We start from the raw sequence: 19,522 nt of genomic DNA, 5'->3' as shown, positions 1-19,522 counted from the left end.
GTCCAGCAGAGAGAAGGGAGGGGCCCTCTCCACAACCACCAGTCTGGACAGAAACCAGTCCCCTCTTAGCTCAGGGGATCCAACGGGGCCAGGAGCATGTGGCAGTGGCTGAGCACATGGAACCAGAGAGCCCCTTTCCGCCCCACCATCCAGGGAAACTTTCAAGAGGATAAAGTTGTGCAACTAGGTGCTGAAGTTCAGTGTTAAATAGTGAGCTCCCTGTCACTGGAGGAGTCCAAGAAGCTTCAGTGTCCTGAGGCTGGGCGGGACAGAGAAAAAGCAAAGGTGTGGCAACAGGCATGCTGGGGGCCGAGTTTCAGGAGCTCAACCCTAGCTGTGTAGCCTTGAATGGGCTTGCAACCCCTCTGAGTCCTTAGCCTGTGGTGAACACTGCCCACTTCACAGGTGCTGTACACAGAAGGTGCAGAGGTGCTTGCCAACTTGGATTATGGAAAGTAGTAACATTTCTTACTCCCTCTCCCTCCTGCCCCTTTGCTCCAGCTGTCCTTCTGTCCTTGGGGGACTTAATGTTCAGCATACCTTGACAGCAAGTTCAGGAACCCCCAGAGAGGAGGAGCTCAACCCCAGCCACCTCACTTCCCCAACATGGGCAGGCTAGAGTGAGGATCTGGGTGCTGTGAGCTTTAGCCTGACAGTGGAGGAACTCGGGCTGGCAGCTCTCTAGCTAGCTCACCTCATCCCTTCCTGGCCAAAGTCGGGCAGGCATCCCACTCAGTGAGTCCCCAGGTTGTCTATCCCTAGGGTCTGGGAGGTCCTGGCTCCCAAAGTAACCTCAGGAAAGCACCAGGACCTCAGTTTCCCTAGGTAACTGCCTGGCAATTCCTGGCTCCCTAAAAAATCTTCTGTTAGTCACAGCTGGGATCTCCATACCCATATGGCCTGAGGATGCCCCTTTTCCCCAAGAGGGTGTAAACTAAGGCAGAATCAGTAGGAAGGTAAATCCCTTAACCTTCCAGCAGACACACAGGAAGCCATATTATTCTTTTAAAATCTGTATATTTCACATGCTCCTTTCTCTCTATATTTTTCACAATTAAAACATTTTTAAAGGATGTTCCTAAGAATACATGAGCACTTGCAGATGACTGGCCATGGGTCAGCTCTCCAAGGCTAGGAGCCAGCACCATCTGAAGGTTCTGTGCCCCTCCCTGGAGGTACAGACCCCTGAGACACTCTGCATGAGCAACCTAGCAGTGTTTATGATGCTGGGAGTCAGGACCGAGGTCCAAAACACATAGGTGGTGAGGTCTGGGGAAGACTGGGGCTCGTGAGGGGGTCCAGAGGGTCTGGCTCATAGGGCCAACAGCCCTCAGACTCTAAGGAGAGGAGGTCATCAGTGTTTGTGGCAGGAGGGCTGCCTGGGAGGATAGGCAGCAGCCCCTAGCCTAGAGGCTGGTGAGGTCCCAGCCACCTCACCGGCCCAAGCCCAGTGCGGGGTCCCTGCCCAAGGGCAGCAGATGAGCAAGGTGGGCAGAAAGAGGACAGGAGACACACACACACCTCCTCCCCAGGCCAGTAACACAGGCCTTCCAGTCAGGCAGGCCATTGGGCCAAGGCCCAGGTAATGGCTTTGTTCTGCCACCCTCCACAACATACAGGGCATGAAGGTGGTGAGACCCCCAGCAACTTTCCCAACGCCTCTTGATTAGGGAATCCCTAAGAGCAGCACGAGGGTGGAGGGGAGGGAGAAGCCCAGGTAACAGAAGGAGAAGAGAACTAAGGTGGGTGGGATGCCAGAGTAAGGTGCCAAGTTGGGGCCACAGCCAGGCCTCAAGCCTGGAGAACACCGGGAGGGCCGTGATGCTCCTCGCCTCCCTTCTTATCAGCTCAGGAAGGCTTCCCCGAGGGGGCTTCCTCTTCTAGTCACCAGACCATAGCTCAGCGGCCTTCCATGGGGCAGCGCTGCCCCTATTATTGGCAACTTTTTATTTGATCTGCGGTCAGCTCCTCTGACGCGCACAGGGCAGAGTGGGACGCAGTGTGTCTCCAGGAGGCGGACGTCCCGGAAACTCCATTCCTGCGGCAGCCGCCTGCTAGTGGCAACGGTTTCACAATACTGAGGCGCAGCCCGTCCGCGGGGAACCCCTGGCCGGGGAGGGGGTCTGGCACCCTGCCGCTGCCATTCCGGAATCCCAAGATCTGCTCCAACCTCAGTCTGGTAACCACGAAACAAGTCTTAGGTTCCATCCATACGCCGCCTTCCCGGGAGATGTGCGGCGCAGGCGCTGGACTTCGTCCCTGGGGGTGCGCAAGCAGAGGTGGAACGCGCACGCGCAGCGGTGGGCGAGGCTTGCCCTCACACCGCACTCCGGTTCCCGGATTCTGCGCGTGCGCGCCGCAGCGGGGCGTGAGAGGGGCCCCAGTGGCCTGTCCCATTCCCCAGCGTCCCCCGCGGCAGCAGGCACTGACGTGGCCGCCGTCAGAGCCGCCATCTTGTGGGAGCGAAACCAACGCCTGGCTCGGAGCAGCAACAGCACCGCGGCCACCGAGGGTGAGGAGGAGGCCGTGGACCGGCGGGGACTGGGGCCGGGAGCTGGCCTGGGCTGCGCGAGGCCCTGCCTACCGCAGCTGGAGGGGTTGGAAGTGCCCACGCCGGTCCGGGAGCCGTGGTGGGGGCTGAGGCTGAAGCGAGGCGAGGCAGGGCCCGGGGCCAAGGTGAGGGCCGAGTTTTAAGCGAGGCGAGGCCGTGCTGCGGACCGAAGCGAAGCCGGGGCGGTGAGAGTCGAGGCCAGGTTGGGGCCGGGGTGGAGGCTAGACTTGGGACGGAGGCGCAGTAAGGCGGGCGCGTAGGACTGGACTGGAGGTCTTGTCGAGACACGGCGGGGGTTTGGACCAGGGTCAGCCTCCCGCCGGGGGTCAAGTCGAGGTCGAGATCTGGTCGGGCTCGCGGTCAGCCTCCCTTTAGCTCCCACCACGGCCCCCAGCCTTCCAGAGCCGCCAGGGCGGGCTCCCGGAAGTCCGGCCGGGCCTTGGGCTCCCCAGGAAGCCCCGCTTCCTGCCCCGCCTCCCTTCTGCGAGTTTAGAGGACCAGGAAACTGGTCCTTGTCCCGGGACGCGGCCAAGGTCACGCGGTGACCAGGGTTTGAGCCCAGTTCCTGTTTGCTTTGAGGATGGGACGGGCGGGGCGGGGGTGGGGTGGTTCCTGGGCTGTGCTGTGGGGCGAGATCCTAGGGTCTGAGTGGGTACGCCTGCGCAGGGTCCTTTTATCAAAGCTTGCTGCAACGCTGAGCTTGCTTCTTGGGCCCTGTTGGCAGAAATGAGAACACGCTTCCAAGCTGGTGAGTCTTTAACCTACCTCCCTAGCAGAACGCCCTAACGCGTTCTTGTTGCACAATCCAGGTGGTTAGGGCATGTAAAATTGTAGCTTTATTAATAAGGTTTACCAATTAATTACGGAATACTTAAAATACTAGCTAGTCAACTCAGATGGCACTCTGAGGTCTGAGCTAGGTTGCACTCTCCCATTGCCTCAAAACACGAATTTGCGGTTTTAAATAAATTGAGCGGAATTGCACAAGAAATTATTGGCAGGAGAGGAGGGAGTTCAAACGCTTTGGAATGGTTTGGAAAGTCACTGTAGAGAGCTGTGTAGTTGGTGCCACTGCTGGTGTTCCAGTGGTCAGCTCTAGTTCTTGTTTTAGAACTAGTTATCAACACTGTTCTGCCTGCTGTTTTGCATGATGGATCTTGTATTTCTAGCTGTGTGTGTCTGAAGGAGTGTGAGGTGCTGGGGTACATTACATTGAGGCTCTCTGCTGGGGCAATTCCAGGTATCTAACACATGGGGCTGTAAGTGTGTTGTCCTCAGAGTTTTGAGCAACTTACATGAGTAGCCAAAACTGTAAGAACTTGAATGCATGGTGTTACTAGCTAGCTGGGTACAAAGTTAAGAGTAATTGAGTGTGTGTATGTTAACCACAAATCTGGCCACTTTGTTAGAGTGTACTATTTTCTTCACATAAAAGTTTTCTCTCTAATGGGCAGAACGTAGTTGTGCCTCCTCACAGGTGTCACTGTCTCCGGGAATGTCCTCTCTAAAGTAAATCTGTATTATTTGTGTATTAGTAGCATGCTATTTCTTATGAGGGCTATCTTCAGATACAGGTATTCAGAATTGCTACTTCAAAAAAGACTTAAAATAGTTGGCTTGGATAACAGATGACTTACATGCTGTTTGTTCACCACTAAGAGAAAGTTAGTAGAAAGCAAAAACTGGTTATGTACTTCTCACAGTTCTGTTTTTTATTTTTTAAGATGTTTTTATTGATTTTTTTTTTTTTTTTTTTTGAGAGAGAGGAAGGGAGAAAGAGAGATATAAAAATTGATGGGACAGATACATCTATTGGCTGCCTCTAGCATGCCCCCCACTGGGGATTGAGCCTGCAACCGGGGCATGTGCCCTGACCTGGAATCTAACCGGGACCTCTCATTCCATGGGATGATGCTCAGTCCACTGAGCCACATCAGCTGGGCACAGTTCTGATTTTTAAATTGTGTGGTCTACAGAATTTGAAAAGAACGCAAACCTGCAAAGCTTCTTCTACCAAGACGAGACGGGCTTGAAACTATAGGAAGATGCATTTTGACTTCTCTGTAGATTTCAGTTGAATTTGATGTGAACCATTGACCACAGGGGTGATAATACAGAGTCAGATGGGCACAGGAATAAACCTAACCAAGGGGAAAACCCTGTGCAAGTTCATCAGTAGTATTTTAACTTGGTTTGAGAGAACTGAATCGTTTTTCTTTAGATTTTCCAAATTAAATGTTGCTTGGACATATGCATTTAAGTGTACTCTTGATCACATAAGGTCAGTCTTCCTAAGGGTTATGATCGTCAACTGAGCAAGTATCCAGACCCCAGCTAGCCTGGGCTTGCCATACCAATTCATGACAGTCTCTGTGCAGTGTCCTATCCAAATTCTTCACATTCACTTCCAACCTTTGTGGAATTAGGAGAATGAAATAAAATGTGCTTCTGTCAGATGTGGATGGGAGAGAAACATGAAGGAAAAATTTTATTTCAGGTCTTAAAATTAGATAAGAACTCTCTTGTGCCCTGTTTACATGTCACTGGGGTGGATAGTGTTGGAGATATTCTTACAGCATCTGAAGTGGTCTTTCGGAAACAATTTTGACTTAACTAGTAGGGTTGGGTGTAACCCTTCCTCCTGGCAAGTAAAGAAGCCTTGGGGATGTGGGGGTGGGGGTGGGGTGGGGGTGTTAATTTCAGGTCACACATATAACGTTTCAGCTCATTTCCTTCATTTTTAGGTTCTATCTTCTTGTGTTAGAAACCCTTTAAAATATAGTTGCACTGCACCTGTTATGACTACAGCTGTGTCACTATTCTAGAAGATGTTCCGAATTCTCAGATAGAACAGATGACCTGATTAGCTGGGAAAAATATTTAACACACAAAAAAATCAAAGTTTCTTATTCCTAGTAAAGTCTCTTAGATGCTCACCTAGAGTACTATTACCCCATCTTGCTTATGTGAGTTGAAAGAAATAGTGAGTCTGTCTGATGAAGGAACCTACCTCCTTGTCTCTAACAGACCCTTGTTTCCTGTTTTTTTTTTTTGTTTTTTGTTTTTTGTTTTTTTTGCACACAGTGGTAATAAGAGCTTGGCAACCTGTTATCAGCAAACAGGGAAGAGACAGGGAAAACAGATTTTACACACATAGCATTTGGGAGTGACTCTTTTTAGGACTCAAATGTTCTTATACACCTTTGAGGCCACAGGGGTGACTGTTAGTATAAGACATTAATTAATAGGAGGCCCAGGTATGATACATGCACATTTTCAGAAGTTCAAGCATGCATTGCATCTTGGAAACAGGTTTTTTTTTTTTTATCTTCGCCCGAGGACATTTTTCGATATTTTGTTTAGATAGAGTGGGAGGGGGGGAGAGAGAGAGAAACATCGATGTGAAAGGGACACATCGAGTGGTTGCCACCCACACGACCCAACCAGGGCCGGAGACAAACTGCAACCGAGGTATGTGCCCTTAGTGGGAACGACACCCAGGTCTCACCAGACTGCAGGCCGACGCTCTAACCACTGAACCAAACTGGCCAGGGCGAAACATTAGTTTTTAATTGGAGTTTAGTAAGTAATGCTCCTAAAAGGGATGCTAGCAAGTCATAATGTATAAAATAGCACCTTGCAGTTTGTATTATGTATCAGATTGTTTTTGCAGTACCCTATCAGTTTCACTTAGGTACAAATGGCCAAGAAAGCAATTTTAAGATTCTGTCTAGACCATTCACTAAGAGTAGATAGAATGAAGGCAAAATTACATGTGCCGTTGATTTGATAACAGGATTCAGAACAAAAGATATCTCTTAAAAAATTGTTGTTAACAGGGTATTTTTCTGTGAAATTTTCTCTCTGTAGATGAGCATGCAGTTCCTGATTAACTGATCACATCCATTAATTTATAGTTAAAACACTACGTCTTTTGTCAATTTTGGTGGTGAAACTTTGCTTAAAATTATTGTAGCTTCTAGCATTTCTCTTCTGTCAAAGTGATAGCAGGATCTTGCTAATTCTTGAAGAGATCAATGAAAATGTATTGAGTCCCCAGTTGCAGGCACCTAAGGGCAGGTGTAGGAAGCAGGCATGTACACACCCGTTCTGTGTACTGGACATTGGTGAGATGCTCATCTTTGCCCTGAGTAGTGACAGTGTCCTCACAGCGCTGGTCTCCTCACTGGAACATCAAAGGAATGTTCAGGCTGCACCACTCATGTATAATTTTAAACCAGCATGAAATTCATTGTTGACTTGATCGGTTTTTCCTGACAAACTAATTTTTAGGAAAAGTGTATTTGTAGGCATGTATTATTAATATTTTTGCTTTTTAATCCCCAAGGACCCAGGTAAGTGCTCTTTTACAGTTTTTTTCCTCCTCTCCTTGATGGTGAATCCATTGGGTACCCAGGAAGGTACCCAGTGGAGGGAAGATGGTGAGTTCTGGACAGAGGAGGCCCCATTGTAGAGTGGGACCTGGTGGAGATGCAGGGTCCTGACACTGAGCAGAAAGGGAAGGCAGGCCAACAGGACACAGGAAAGGGGCAGGTGCCAAGTTTGCCCTATCAGGAAGATAGGGAATAAGCAGGGTTGGGATGAGAAGGAGTATGAGGGAAGCAGGGGTCTTCTGGGTCTGTGGGAGAAGGAGGAACCTTTTCCTAGACAGAGGAACAGTTAGTGCAGAGGCCCTGGGTTGATTTTGGAGACCTGCCAGAAGCAGAATGGGTGAGGAGCAGAAGAGTCTGCTGGTATGTGACAGTGGGCCTTAGAGGGGCTAACTCCACAGAAAGGGTGTTTGGGGAATTTATGAGAGCGGCAAGCATGCATTCTCTGTGACCTTTATATTTTAAACCTAAATTCTGTTTTATGTACAGAGACAACACTTTTTTTCTTGCCTCATTTTAATAGATGTTCTGAGTTTTTCAGGAAAACAACTACCTCATAAATTGGGGGGCAGAGGCTGTATTTTGTTCTTTGCAGAACTTACCATGAGTTTCTTACTCTTTCTGCTTCATGGACACGATAGTCCCCGAATGCCTGAGCTGCTGGCAGTGTGCATTGCGGCAGGTTCCTGAGGTGGTTTTTTGACAACCTCCCTGAGCTGGCAGTGTGGTTGTGCCCAGTATCGAAGCATATATTTTATTCTAAGTCACTCCTTTGTTTCCTTGTTTCTTTGCAGTTGGACAATGTAATACATGTTTTATAGTCAGTGTAGATATTGGTTATGTTGTCTGTTTGTGTGCTAGTTTCCCTTCTGAATGGTAGAGGTGGTGCTGTGAAATGCCCATTTTGACATATATAATGGCCCTGAATTAATGTGTGGTGGTCCATTTGTCTGACTTACCCTACAGACCCCTCCCGCTGGCATTGAGAACACCTTGTGGGGTGGAACCTACAGGCTGTTTAGATGCCAGAGGGGAGATGAAGAGGCTGTACCAGGGCACAGACACATGGTGATGAGATTACGTACACCTTTTGTGTGAATGAGATTTTCCTGACACCAGCGCTTCCATCTAAAGTGTGACCAAATGTTGGAAAAGGCCCGTTGAGAGGTTGCTGTGGCCTCTCAGGCAACAACAGCTTCTTGGAGAATGAGGAAATGGGCATCCTGAACCCCTGCACCTCTGAATGCTCTGAGCTGGCATTGGCTGCAACCAAGACAAAGGTCACAGGAGGAGGGGCAAGTCTGGCAGGGGGCTTATCTAAATGTGGGGAATCCAACAGAGGCTCCCATCCCCTGCTATACTTTTCTGTATCACCTGGAATCTCGTATTGCAGAAAAAAGAGGTAGGGCTGCAATTTTTAAAATTCTGTTTTCAAAAGGAAAGTTCCCTGAATGCAAAGATCAAGTTTTAGAGATTGGCTTAACCCCTTGCCAAAGTCCCTGTGCCAAGAAAGCCTCAGGGACTGCCTGCCATTCTGAGGCATGGAAGGGCTCTGACTGAGGGTTCCTGGTTGCAGTTCCCTTTTTCTTCAAGGGTATGGAGAAGGGGTCTCAGAGTTCCACCCTAGTGCTGGTAGAGGACCTGTGTCCTCATGGTAGTCCTGGGCGGCCTCTTTGAGAAGGCACCAGAATAGAGATTGCAAGGCTTCCACACTTTTGCAGTGACCACATGATTCAAGGGGTGGAGTGACAGAAACAAAGGAATATGATTTACTTCACAGGAGAAATCAGAATCCTGAATTGTTTTCTTTTTCCATGTTCTCATTACAAGAACTGAAACCCAGGACTGTGTGATGTACATACCTTCTTCTCTGTCAGGCATGGGTGTGTACATGTCTGGGGCTGAAGCTTCTAGCTGCATGTATTGAGAGGGCCCCAGTGTCACTGACAGGGAGTTTTTGATGTTGCTTGATCCAGAAGCCTCTAAGAACTAGTTTATCATAAGGTTAGGGAGGAGGTACAGACACTGTCGTTGCTGCACTCTTGTTCTCCACGTCAGTTGGATTCACTGAGAATTGTTGGCCTCTGTGCCTTTGCATAGCTTTTCCTTTTGTGAATATAGTGACTGTTAGCTTTGCGGTGTGTCAAGGGTCACTGAGAAGAACAGAGAGGAAAGGACCTTCCTGTGGAATATTGTGGCTTCTGAGCTTGGCTTAAGAGGTTGAGCAAAGGGCTTGGTGGGCACAACATGGAGAAACGGGTGTGGCGAGGGTACTGGGACTGCAGCGGGGGTCAGAACATGCCCAAGCAACTTGCTGAGGCACTTCAAACTGATCCCAAACTGCTGGTCCTCTGGCTCCCACTATATTGGATTGATAGAATTCTAATTCACTTCCAAAGGACCACTAACTAATAACCTACAAAATTAGTAAAGTGTATTTGTGCCCTTACTGCCAGAGTGGAAGTGCTCATTAAGGGCTAGGGTGCTGGTGGCTTCTCAACAGACCATGTGCCCACCACCTGGCCTTTAAGACCTGGAAACTGCTTCATTCCACAGGCTAGCATACTCAGACTGGCCTGCATGGCTGCACGGTGACCAGGAATATAGGGTTATTCTGGAAGACCTCCTGCCCAGGCACAAATCAGAGAGAGGAAATACAGAGAAGCAGGTGTCTGCCACAAGGACACGTGCACAGAGCTGTGAGAGCTGTTCTCAGCTGTGGATCTCTTCCATCCTGGTTTCACTCCAGTGGAGGCCCTGTGACATTTGGGTTCAGTGTCCCACGTGGATTTTGTTTCATTTGGGCTAGCCCATCTAGTTATTTGTCCCCATCTGTAGATTTCAGGACATTAAGTATGTTTGGTAAATTGCTTTGAGTACAGTTATATTAAATAATAAGTACAACTTTAAGATTATGAATAAAGGGGAACTACAAAACATAAATACGTTTGTCAATTAAATGCTTTGGCTTTTTTTTTTAAAATAGAGTTAACATGTTTCATTTTATTTTATTATATATGTTTTCATTGATTTTTTTTAGAGAGAGAGAAACATCAGTCGGCTGCCTCCTGCACGCCCCCTACTGGGGATGGATCCCACAGCTGGGGCATGTGCCTTGCTTGAATGGGAATTGAATCTGGAACCTCTCAGTCCATGGGATGATGCGCAGTCCACTGACCCACACCGGTCAGGCTAATGGCTTTGGCTTTTGTAGGTAGGATTAATTGCCGTTAAGTTCCTATATGTGCCTGTGGTTGCTAGGTGCCTGTTCAGTTAAACAGTGACAGTGGCTCTTGGGTGTTCAGTACATGTTACTGTAGTGTAGAACAAGAGTCACATACATGAATGAAACTGATTTCTAGCTGTCATTTTAAAGATTTCACCTTGAATCTTAAGCTGGCAAAGAGTGATCTAAATTGAATTTCACTGGTTGCTCCTCCTTCAGTTGTGGAAGATGCTGTGAAAAGGATGTGTTATTTAGAAACCAACCCTCCAGTGTAGCCTTCTTTGGGTGGGGGAGTGGAAGCTTGCATAGAGGCTAACCCTTGTGCCTGATTGGTTCCTGCAAAACATCCTGAAAGTTTTATTCTGAAAAACAACACTGTCTCATTGAAACGCACCTTTACATGCAGACCAGAATGATACAGTTCTAAAATATTGTTACATGTTCTTTTGTTTATTGAAAGTTCAGGGTTGGGGAGATGGGGAGGGAGGTGTCAAAAGGTACACACTTTTAGTCATAACATAAGTAATGTACAGGGTTGTGACTGTAGTTAATAATATATATTTGAAAGTAGGTCAAAGAATAGACCACCACAAGAAAAAAATTTTTAAACTATATCAAGTAGTAAATGTTAACTAGACTTTTTGTGGTGATCATTTTGCAATATATGCACATACCAAATCATGATTTACACCTGGAACAAATACAGTGTATATATCAATTATATCTGAAGGGGAAGATAAGAAAGTTCTGTCAACTTAGATCCATTGAATATCTCAGGCTGAATGTTCTGAGCCTGTTGATGCATATCTTTGTCATAGTTGTATTAGGCCTGTGAGGTATACCTTCTTGTCACTAGTATTGGCACAATTCAGGTTTCCTCTTAACACTAATTTCTATAAATGGTGACAAAATGTAGGATACTAAATTGCAGAAAAACAGCTACAGAAATTGAATGTTGGGCTGACAGGCAGATATAATGGCTTGAGGCTTTATTTCGCTGGTGTACTGGAGTCCCAAGTTTACATACAAAAAGCAGTTTGCAGCCTGTGAACACAGAGGAACCACTTTTAAATTTGAACTCTGTGTGTCACGGATGAATTGGGCTTTTGAATAATGAATGATCCAAGTACATAAGTGACTTCCAGAGGCAGTTGCTCCTTCACGAAACTTAAAATGTTTTGTAGTGTGCATATATGAGTTCCTCAGGGAAATCTTCACTTTGTTAATGTTCCTCAGATACTAAAACATGAACTACTGAGCTGTACATTTTACTGTATGTAATTTATGCCTCAATAAACTTGACTTTTTAAAAAAATATGTTTTTATTGATATTTGAGAGAGAGAGAGAGAAACATCGATTGGCTGCCTCCTGCATGCCCCCAACCGGGGATTGAGCCTGCAACCTGGGCATGTGCCCTGACTGGGAATTGAACCAGGGCCTTTCAGTCCATGGGATGAAGCTCAATCCACTGAACCACACTGGCTGGGCTAAACTTCACTTTAAAAAAAGGAAAAAAAGCTCTGTTACCCAGCTTTTCATTTGACTAGGGGATTCATCCATCTGAACCCCCATTTGCAGAGACCAGTACAGCCCATCGCATCCACAGCACAGGATGGAGTTCAGTCCTAACTTTCTGCCTCCCTGGGTCACACACTTGATTCTGAAGCTACGTTCTACATTGGTGGTGTCTTCTTTCTAGTTATCCCAACCATTCACGTCGTCTAGGTGTACACTGTTACAGAGATTCTGTGACATAAATCAGCTCTAACGGTTTCAGAAAACCTGACAGACTTTCCTTCTGCAGAGACAAGTTGCAGAACTCTGATTGCAAACGAGGGCCATCCCTGCTTCTCCTGTTACCACTGAGGCTTGGTGGAGATGCAGAGGGCACAGGTAGAGGTCACAGGTACACTTGTTTCTCTTCAGCATTTAAAGTAGTCATTTATTGGAGTGGGATGGATGTTTTTTTCCAGGGAGGCCCCATTGTTGGCCTGTAGATCTCTGCATGTGGGAGTTGAATTCTGTTGTTGGCTTTAATGCCAGCATGCTACCCTAACGGTTGTGTCTTCTCAGAGACACACCCTTGTTATTCTTGCATCTTTTAGATTGATCAGTTGCAGACTCACAGGTGGGGAGGAGGGATTCTGAGAAAGTCGGTGTCTTCTCTGCTCACGAATACAATGAACCTAAAAAACTTTTTCAGGTTTTGACTTGAGTGTGCAGGATTCTGGTGGAGTAAGGTGAAATAGCACCTGGGCTGGGTATCCCCATAAGTTGGAACCTGGACCAGGCCAATGTTAAACTTTTCTATTGTGGCAGATACTGTGTTAGGTCTGGACCTCTGACAAAGCAGTAAATGGTGCTGAGGAGACAGGGCAGGTACAGATGCTTGTAGTGGGGAGAGACCAAATGCTGTGTATCATAGTATCTTAAATTTTGAGACTTGGTACTCATCCACATCCTGGTTCTGCCACCAAGTGTGACTTATTCCCCCTACGAGACTCCATAACTTGGATCTGTTTCAAAACCAAATGGGGTGGGCCAGGACCCACCAAATGGGGTGGGGCTGGTAATCAGGGTTCACAGGCACAGGCCAAGGAGGGAGAGAGTAGGGACTATGCATGCAGAGGTCACACCCAGGCATGGGGGATTTACCTGGAGATGTTCCCTCTGCCCTAGTAGGGGTTGGGGAGGGTGCAGATAACCTTTAACCCCTTGTTCCAAGAAGGTCCCTTTGCTTTCCTGCAGGGCTGAAGACAGGGATAAGCATGCAGTCAGACCCCACCCATACTGTGTTAGCTCCCAGAATATGTCTCCCTCCTTTTCTCTTTGTCCTTATGGGTTAGGCATCACTTTGTTTATTGATAGTGATTGCAGGAGTGAAATGGGTCAATTGTATGTTTAGTTTTTGTGCTTCATAATTTTTCTCCCTCTGTATTAAGGAAAATTTTCTCGTTGCAGAAAAGGAAATGCTACAGTAAAGATATTTTTAAATTTAAATTATTACAATAGGTAATATTGTTCAAAACCAAAAAGAATGAAAAAGGTGTCAAAAGTGCACTGAAGGTAGTTTAGAAGGGGCTCTACTGGGCATATCTGGGACTATCAGAGTATCACATTCACTATAGGGCAGCTGGTTCTGACCCACTGAGTGAAATGGGAATGTGGGAGTTCACATTCATGTCGATACCTGGAGAAAGAAAGGTAGTTTCTTACAGCAGAATGCTAACAGCTGGAAGGAATGATGAAAAACACCATTTGACTGTCGTCGTGGCAGTAGTTTGCCAGGAAATGTCAAGAGCTGAAACCTCTGAGGGTGGATGTTTCATAAGGAACTGGATGTGCATATTGTCACTCAGTGCTCAGATGGAGAGAGCTTAGAATAGAGAGACCCGGTGACTACCTGAGCCTGTCATCACAGATGACATAGGGTGGTGTGGTCTGGACACGCCCTCCAAGTGAGGTGCAGTGGGGCATGCCTGTGCTAGGTCCATATGATGTCCTTCACTGGCCTCTGGCCTCAGCAGTGTTTGTTCAAAGTCCAAAGACTGGGAGCTGTTGGTTACTTCTGGGGGCAGGTGCATCAGTCAGCATTTGAGAAAGTGACCAATTTTCCTTGTTTGGAATAAAAGTTGAGGGAGGGGACAGCATGGAGAGGCCAGGCCTGGGCAGCTCCAGTGCCCTGGGGGCCATCTGGGACTGAGAGCCCATTTTTCCTGGCCCGTGGCTTCCTATGGCCTCCTGATTCTTCCTGCCTGCTCTCTGACCTTGGGAAGTAGTTGACTGGATGATGTCCCAGTGATTTTGCTCTTCTTGAGGGGAGCTTAGGGTGGGTGTGACCAGGACATGGCACGAATGTTTTCACATGAGCGTTTTGCCTACACCATGTGAGCCAGGCCCTTGCTGTGCTTTGGACTCAGTGCCCAGGTGTTGTTGGTCCCCATGTCCCACCTGAGGGTTGAGTGTTGAGCTCTCAGCATGTTGGGAATTGTTGGCTTCCGATTTGTTCCTGGGGAGGGGGCTTGCTACCCAAGCATTCATTATCCTAAGTGTGGGCCATGTTTCACTGGGGCTTGGTGGGGCGATTGAGAAACACTGTGGGGCCTTGGTTCATTTGTTTCTGGCCTTCTTGAAAAGTTCTGTATTATACTGAAGAGGAGGATCTAGAACTCCTTTGAAAGTCATGGATGTTGAGTTGGTACAGGTCATCCCTGTTCCTAAGATTCCCAGACTCGCCCTTCTAAGGGTGATTGGGAGGGGGGAATTGAAATTCCCGCAGGCAGGAGTCTTTCTGTAGCTTGGGAACTGGAATTTCTTTAGCTCCTGTCCTGTGAGCTAAAGCCCCTGTCCTGTTTGTCCATAGCGGGGAGGATAGGTTGTCTCTGAGCTGCTAACCCTGGGTAGCACAGAAAGAGACCCTGGGACCCCTTGTCTCTGCAGGTTTTTCTGGCCAGTGTCTCTCCCTCCAGTCTACAGCATGGGGAATATCTTTGCGAACCTCTTCAAGGGCCTTTTTGGCAAAAAAGAAATGCGCATTCTCATGGTGGGCCTGGATGCTGCGGGGAAGACCACCATCCTGTACAAACTGAAGCTGGGCGAGATCGTGACTACCATCCCCACCATAGGTGAGGAGGTCAGGCCCTGGGGGCTGGGGGAGGTGGCTGGGGCAGCTGGGGGTTTGGCTCACACTGGGCCATGCTCCTGCAGGTTTCAATGTGGAGACTGTGGAGTATAAGAACATCAGCTTCACCGTGTGGGATGTGGGCGGCCAGGACAAGATCCGGCCTCTGTGGCGCCACTACTTCCAGAACACACAAGGTGAGGGCCTGGGTCCATGGCCTGTGGGAGAGGTTGGGTGTCCTCAGTGCCTTCACTGATGCCTGCTCCTTGGCAGGTCTCATCTTTGTGGTTGACAGCAATGACCGAGAGCGTGTGAATGAGGCCCGAGAGGAGCTCATGCGGATGCTGGCGGAGGACGAGCTCAGAGATGCTGTCCTGCTTGTGTTCGCAAACAAGCAGGTATGCATTTGTGTGTGACTGAGCCACCCCAAGGGGATGAGGGTCTGAAGGGATTACAGGTCAGGTGGGAAGGGGTCCCAGTCTTCCTGATGACCCATGGCTGCCATGCCACTCTGTCCTTCCCACCAGGACCTCCCCAATGCCATGAACGCCGCCGAGATCACAGACAAGCTGGGCCTGCATTCTCTGCGCCACAGGAACTGGTACATTCAGGCTACCTGTGCCACCAGTGGGGACGGGCTCTATGAGGGACTGGACTGGCTGTCCAATCAGCTCCGGAACCAGAAGTGAGCCGCACTCCTCTCTCCCCCACTCCCTCCTTCACCCTTGCTTTCCTATCATGTGGCAGATGTGCCCCTGTGGTGTGAGTGCCAGAAGCTGTCTCCATGGTTGGTCCCAGTGTGCTTCATCATGCTGTACATGTGCAGATGCAGCCTGCAACCAGGTTTTTATTTAATGTAAATAGTTCTTGTTTCCAATGAGGCAGTTTCTGGTACTCCTATGCAATATTACTCAGCTTTTTTTATTGTAAAAAGAGAATCAACCAACTGTTCAGTACTGAGAAGGGATTTTAGGCACCTGGGGCCTCGAGGAGTTGCTGTGAGATCAGCTCAACGCTCCTGTTCTGGGCTTTAGATCTCCGTTGAGATCCATTTTGGTGGTTGGTTTCTAACCCAAACTCAGTGCATTTTTTAAAAATAGTTAAAATACAAGGTCAGAAGACACTTGAACGTAAAGAAGGGAGAAATGTGCCTAGTGTAGGTTCTGCAGAAATGTCTTGAGTCCAGTCTACCCGTGGTCTCTCTCTCTCGTCTGGAGTGTGCAGTGGGCAGAACCAGCCACAATACATTCTGCATGGTCACATATGGTCCCTGATTGGCTCTATCTCACTGGGTCATCCGCATCCCGTAGTGTTTATGCCTGTACCCATGCTTACACCACTGCCTAGGGGATGGGCTGGGGGCTGTGGCCACCACTCACAGACCCCTTGGAGGGACCCCAGCCTTCCCTTGGGTCAGTGTGGGTTAGCGTAGGTGCTTTGGTGGGACCACTCTAGCCAGAATGGAAGCCCCCCATGGTCCCCATGCATGCTCACTTGCTCCAGGTTGTTTGGGTTTCACCAGTAGAAATGCAGACAGGTGGCCAGTCATCTTAGAGCCTAGCTCCTCAGAGCCCCCGTCCACATGTGCTTTCACTTCCTTAGCCTGCAAGGGTCAGATTTGACATGGAAAACAACAACCTCTACTTTTTTCTTTTGTATTTTGATAAACACTGAAGAAGCTGGAGCTGTTAAAATTTATCTTGGGGAAAACCTCAGAACTGGTTTATCTGGTGTCGTGGAGCCTCTTATTGCTTTCAATACACAATTAGTAATCAACTGTTTTGTATACTTGTTTTCAGTTTCAACAAACAAGCACTGTAATTATAGCTGTTAGAATAAAATCTCAACTGTTTCATGGCTTTCCAGTGCTTGGGTACCGTTGACCAAGGCTGCCTCCTGTGACATTGGCAGGGATGGCTTAGGGAATATGGCCAACCCCTGACCCACCCCAGACCATGTGCATCCTCCCCCCCTACCCCTCGGTAGGTGTGGGTATGTGCCAGCACCCCTGGGGGACTTCCTCATTGGTCTCTCCCCGTTGGCATTCCCCAGCCTTGGTCCATTCTCAGTGATGCCAAGCCAAGAGAGGACCAACGAGGTCCTCATGTGGGGTGTGTCTATGAGAGGCCAGGGCCTGGGATCATCTGTGGAGGTACCTCTAAAAAGGGACGTGAACCCTTGGTCTAGTTTCATATTTTTTGGGAGCCTTTGCCACGGTGCACACCTGTGCCCATTTGGATGCTGTGGGCCCTCTACCTGCGCTTTGGGGGTGTCCCTTTGACCTGGAGCCCTTCTGGCCATTCCTCTGCCCTGTTATCTAGTTTCACTAATGGTTGAGAAACAGGGGCAGGGCTCTGAGGACAGAATCATAAGGAATATTGAATATATTTCATAATAATGAATCCTGGGTTTTGTCTTTACTCCAATGCGATTATAAGTTTTCATTTCTTTTGTGGCTGGCTACATGCATACCTCCCAACGGGGCAGCTAGAGGTGGGGAGGGAAGATGTATCTTTGAGAAAAGCAGAGCAGACTCAGGGATAGGGAGCAGCAGGTTTCTAGGTGCCTGAAAAGCAGAGCTGTCTGCTGGTACAAGGCCATCTCCACCCCTCACCTACCAGTCTGGCCGCCTTTTCCCCCTGTACTCCTCCACCTCAAAGGCCCACTTTCAGCTGAGCAATTTCTGGTCTGCAGTTTCCTACACAGTGAGGTCTAAGGTGGTCCTGCTGGAACCCAAGGCATTCGATACATTTTCACACATTACCTTCAGTTTAAAGTAAGTTTATTTAAGTACAAAGGGTGAGTCAACACAAAGAAAAATAGAAGCAGCAGTATTGGGAACCCAAAGCAGGTTTGTCCTCCACTGGTGGTCCTGGGGCCATCTGGTGGTGAGGCCTCACCTAGATACTTTGCCTGCTTACAGGGTCCTGGTAGGGCCCACGGAAGCCTACCCTACAGTTCCTGGGCCTAGCAGGGCAAATGCTGAAAGGCTTTACTGAGGTCAGGGCCTGCCTGGAGTGAGCAGAGTCTTGGTGGGCTGTCATGCCCTTGCCTCCTCTTGTAGTGATGGCTGGCCCTGGGAGACCAGATGGATGTCAGTGTGAGGGACTATCTACCACCACTTGGCCCTGCCCCACAGACAGAGCTGCTACACCTACAGGCTTCCTTGGTCCTGTACTCCTTCTCTCTCTTGTGCCTTTTCTTTTTCCTGCTCTTGTGATTCTCGGGCTGTGAGGGGTGGGTACACAGTGCCAGGGGTCACCACGGTAGTCATCACACATGGCCAGTAGTGGCATAGTGGGAAGGCCAAAAATTTGTGGGACCTCTTCACGGTCTCTACCCCACACCCTTCACTTGGCCTTTAAAGCAGCAGGTGGCTCTATGCATTCAGCAACCCACACAATGAGACACCTGGGCTCCAGTAGGCAGTCCTGGGACAGCCTTGGGCTCACAACCTAAAGGCTCCTCAGAAGAAAAAGGGGTCTGGAACCAAGAACATCACTGGTCCAAGAGGGAGTCAGCAGGCCTGCTGAGAGCCCTGAGTCCTGTACCTCCAGCCAATCCACACCCCTGCTCTTCTTACTCCTCCTGGTTTTTCCAGTCCAGGGAGACCCCTGGCCAACTACTCAAGACACAATGGTGCTGTCGAGGAAGCCGCTCAGAAGCATGCAGGGCTCCCCCAACGTGCCTACCGTGGAAAGCCAGTCCTGGTTTCCTGGGAGAGTCCTTGAGGCAAGATGCCCTTAGCCCTCAATAGGAAGAGACATCTCCCCCCATCAAATTCCAGGACATTTGGGGGCGATTAGCGTGAACACTGAGAACCCTAGTTAAGCTGCCGCTTCATCTTCTCAGGACAATGCCGCTTGGCCAGGAGCCACAGTGAGACCCCTCAGGCCTTCCTTGCTGGTACCAGCTTCGGTCTGGGCTGACAGGGCCGAACCCCTAACACCTGTACCCAGGATCTTCTGAGCCGCCGCGCTCCCCCCCCCCCCCCCCGCACTCCCCCCCCCCACACACACACACACTGCACCTGCAGCTCCCCAGGCCCAGGAGCTGATACACTCCCGTCTCCGGGTCACTTCCTTTGCGCGTACACACCACAAAATCCTCTGGGAAGACAGGCGGGCAGGCACTCCTCCAAGAAGTCTGCCCCTCACCTCCTTGCGGAGGCACGCCTGAGCATCAGGTGCAGCAGGCCTTGCCTCGGCCCCCTTCGCGTCCTCTCCTCCCCGCCGCGTGCGCGGCTCCCTCCTACCCCCGTGTTATCCTGGAATCGTCTAGTCACAGGCTCACTCACGGAGCTACCATCAGCGTTTCCTCCGCCTGCTCGTTCCTGGCTCACCCCCACACTGTCCACCCGGCCCTTAGCGTACCAGGTAAGGTCGCGGCCCACTGGGCCATCAGCGAGTGGCCTACAGGAACAGAGGCCAGTCCTCCGCCCACAAGTCGGCATGCATTCCTGACCTCCGCCCCAGGGTTCTGCAACCCTGCTCCGTGCTCACTCAAGTAGCTCTCCCTCTGCCAGTCTTCACGTCCTCCCAGCTGAACTGGTCACACCCCCAGCACAAGCTGTCTGGGCTGGAGCCAGTTTCAGGCTGCACCTCGCCTCCGGGTTCCCTGGCCTCTGGCCTCTCCACCCACTGCAAACCTCAGAGCGCCAGGACGTTCGCTCACGTCATCTCCGCGTTGTCCTATGCGCCTGCACCCCGCTCTGCGTCCCAGTCCCGCTCAG

At 49.4% G+C, this 19,522-nt stretch overlaps 1 protein-coding gene across 2 annotated transcripts; it reads left to right on the top strand.

Moving 5' to 3' along the window:
- Nucleotides 1-2,383: 2,383 nt before the first annotated feature.
- On the top strand, nucleotides 2,384-17,156 carry ARF1 (ADP ribosylation factor 1). Of its 2 annotated transcripts, XM_036239707.1 has the most exons (5): nucleotides 2,384-2,512; nucleotides 14,610-14,794; nucleotides 14,877-14,987; nucleotides 15,064-15,188; nucleotides 15,318-17,154. In XM_036239707.1, the coding sequence occupies exons 2-5, from the start codon at nucleotides 14,647-14,649 to the stop codon at nucleotides 15,477-15,479; spliced, it is 546 nt and encodes a 181-aa protein (XP_036095600.1). In that variant the 5' UTR covers nucleotides 2,384-2,512; nucleotides 14,610-14,646; the 3' UTR covers nucleotides 15,480-17,154. The 2 variants fall into 2 exon arrangements, with proteins under 2 accessions (XP_036095600.1, XP_036095601.1); XM_036239708.1 differs by lacking the exon at nucleotides 2,384-2,512 and having other exon boundaries at nucleotides 14,612-14,794; nucleotides 15,318-17,156.
- Nucleotides 17,157-19,522: the final 2,366 nt, after the last annotated feature.

Source organism: Molossus molossus, unplaced genomic scaffold (assembly GCF_014108415.1).
Source record: "Molossus molossus isolate mMolMol1 unplaced genomic scaffold, mMolMol1.p scaffold_m16_p_4, whole genome shotgun sequence".
In the NCBI taxonomy this organism is placed as follows: domain Eukaryota; kingdom Metazoa; phylum Chordata; class Mammalia; order Chiroptera; family Molossidae; genus Molossus; species Molossus molossus.
This window is presented reverse-complemented; position numbering and strand designations above follow the sequence as displayed.